The 2,274-nt window shown below is 38.3% G+C and overlaps 1 protein-coding gene across 1 annotated transcript; it reads left to right on the top strand.

The window, feature by feature from the left end:
- The first annotated feature begins 392 nt into the window (after positions 1 to 392).
- Positions 393 to 1,896, top strand: LOC139872441 (eukaryotic translation initiation factor 5-like). Its single transcript, XM_071860316.1, has one exon. The coding sequence runs from the start codon at positions 522 to 524 to the stop codon at positions 1,773 to 1,775; it is 1,254 nt and encodes a 417-aa protein (XP_071716417.1). The 5' UTR covers positions 393 to 521; the 3' UTR covers positions 1,776 to 1,896.
- Positions 1,897 to 2,274: the final 378 nt, after the last annotated feature.

Consider the following 2,274-nt stretch of genomic DNA (forward strand, 5'->3'; position numbering starts at 1 on the left):
TCTTGCGTGCGTGGCAAATGTGAGTATTCGATGCCGACAGTTGCCTTTAAAAAAAATGAAGTAAATGAGAATCTAACATTTGTGGATCGAAGGCACTTTAATTATTAGTTGATTTTTGTTTCTACTTTAAGTTCCGCCAATATACATAGGTAGCTATATACGCTTAGATTTGAATTGACATCTAATTTTGAACTTCTAGGGTTTCTAGGCCTATATGCGCGCCTATATATACACGTACATATACTAATATCTTACAATTATCTACATGAAGGTTGCGTGGGTGTTCAATTTCTGCTCTACAAATCTAAAGTTGGAGTTCCCGGAAAGTTAAAAAGGCTTTTTATGTCCGAGCAGGCTATTCGTTATTTAGGGTATATCGGATTATTGGGGAAGTATTGTCCTATATTGGAAGAAGAAACTCGTATGCATCGAGCCCCATTCGAAAATTTTGGTTGCTTTGTGGCGCAACCTTCTTTCACTACAACTCGTTGTTCTGATATTTTTATCTACACAAATCAGTAATGGCTTTGCAGAACATTGGTGCTAGCAACAGCGACGATGCCTTTTATAGGTATAAGATGCCAAAGATGATTACTAAAATCGAGGGTCGTGGAAATGGCATTAAAACGAATATAGTGAACATGGTTGATGTTGCGAAAGCTTTGGCTAGGCCAGCTTCTTATGCTACAAAGTATTTTGGTTGTGAGCTTGGAGCACAGTCTAAATTTGATGAAAAAACGGGAGTTTCTCTTGTTAATGGTTCGCATGACACAGCAAAACTAGCTGCTCTTTTGGAGATATTTATTAAAAAGTATGTCCAGTGTTACGGTTGTGGTAACCCTGAAACGGAGATATTAATTACAAAGACTCAGATGGTTCAGTTAAAATGTGCTGCGTGTGGTTTTGTTTCTGATGTGGATATGAGAGATAAATTAACATCTTTTATTTTGAAGAATCCGCCTGAACAGAAGAAGAATTCGAAAGATAAAAAGGCGATGAGGAGGGCCGAAAAGGAAAGATTAAAGGAAGGTGAAGCAGCTGATAAGATACAAAAGAAGCTGACGAAAGACGTTAAGAAGACTAAAGATGTGAATGTGAAGACAAAGAAGAAAGGGAATGCTTCTGACGAGGATCATGTTTCACCAACTGTAAGCCAGGCTGGCGATAAGGAGGATTCTGAGGAAGATGATGATGTCCAATGGCAGACTGACACGTCAGCAGAAGCGGCTCGTCAACGCATTCAGGAACAGCTTAGTGCTGTGACTGCTGACATGGTCATGCTCTCTACAGAAGAGTCTGCTAAGGAAAATTCCACTGGCAACGTGACTCGTAAAACGTTGGTTGATATTGCTAAAGAGAATCTGAAGAAAGGTGTGGGCCCGAAGGATATACTGGGATCGATGTCGGGTTCATATCAGGAAAATGTGAATGCTCTTTACGAGGCATTATTGTATGGAGTGGAGAAAGGGTTTGCAAAGCACGTGCTTAAGAAGAAAAGCTTTTTAGCTGCTGTTGTCGTTGAAGGTGAGGATTCGCAGATGGTTCTTTTACGTGCGATTGAGGAGTTTTGTGGGAAGTCGAATTCTAATGCGGTTAAAGAAGTATCGCTTGTTTTGAAAGCGTTGTATGATGCTGACATCATCGAAGAAGAATATGTAGTGAAGTGGTATGAGGAGGGATTGAGTGGCGGGAATAAGAGTTCGGTGATTTGGAAGAATGCTAAGCCTTTTGTGGAATGGCTTCAGAGTGCTGAGTCAGAAAGCGAAGAAGAGTAAGAGATAATGTTATGCTGTTTAAGCTTTTATGGTGTTTTAAGTTAATTTTATGCTACTGTTCTGGTTTTTAAATTTCTTTTGAAACCTGGAATTTACAATAAATCTTGTTTCTGTTTGTCAATTGTCTTTTTTAACTTTTTTTTTTTTTTTTTTTTTTTTTGTCTACGTTTGTGCACAATCTAAATATGGATCTTGTGCATGAGTGCCAAAGTAGCTCTTTCCTATGTCAGAAAGAGAGATTTGCTGATTTATACTTCGTTCATACTTTGTCTGTGCCAATTATTGGGCAACATGGGGGTTTAGATTTCGATTTTCATTGCACTTCTGATATGCAGTGTTTTTGCTATCTGCTAACTTTCATGGTTCCAATTGTTAGGCAACATTAAGCAATTAATCAAGAACATCTTATAGATCTACCTGGTTAGAATGTGTAGTTTAAACTTGTGAGACGCATATTAGCTTAAAACTTGTAGTTGCTTTCCGAAAACTTGAAAGTTTT

The sequence above is a fragment of the Rutidosis leptorrhynchoides genome, chromosome 10 (genome assembly GCF_046630445.1).
Source record: "Rutidosis leptorrhynchoides isolate AG116_Rl617_1_P2 chromosome 10, CSIRO_AGI_Rlap_v1, whole genome shotgun sequence".
NCBI classification, from domain to species: Eukaryota; Viridiplantae; Streptophyta; class Magnoliopsida; order Asterales; family Asteraceae; genus Rutidosis; species Rutidosis leptorrhynchoides.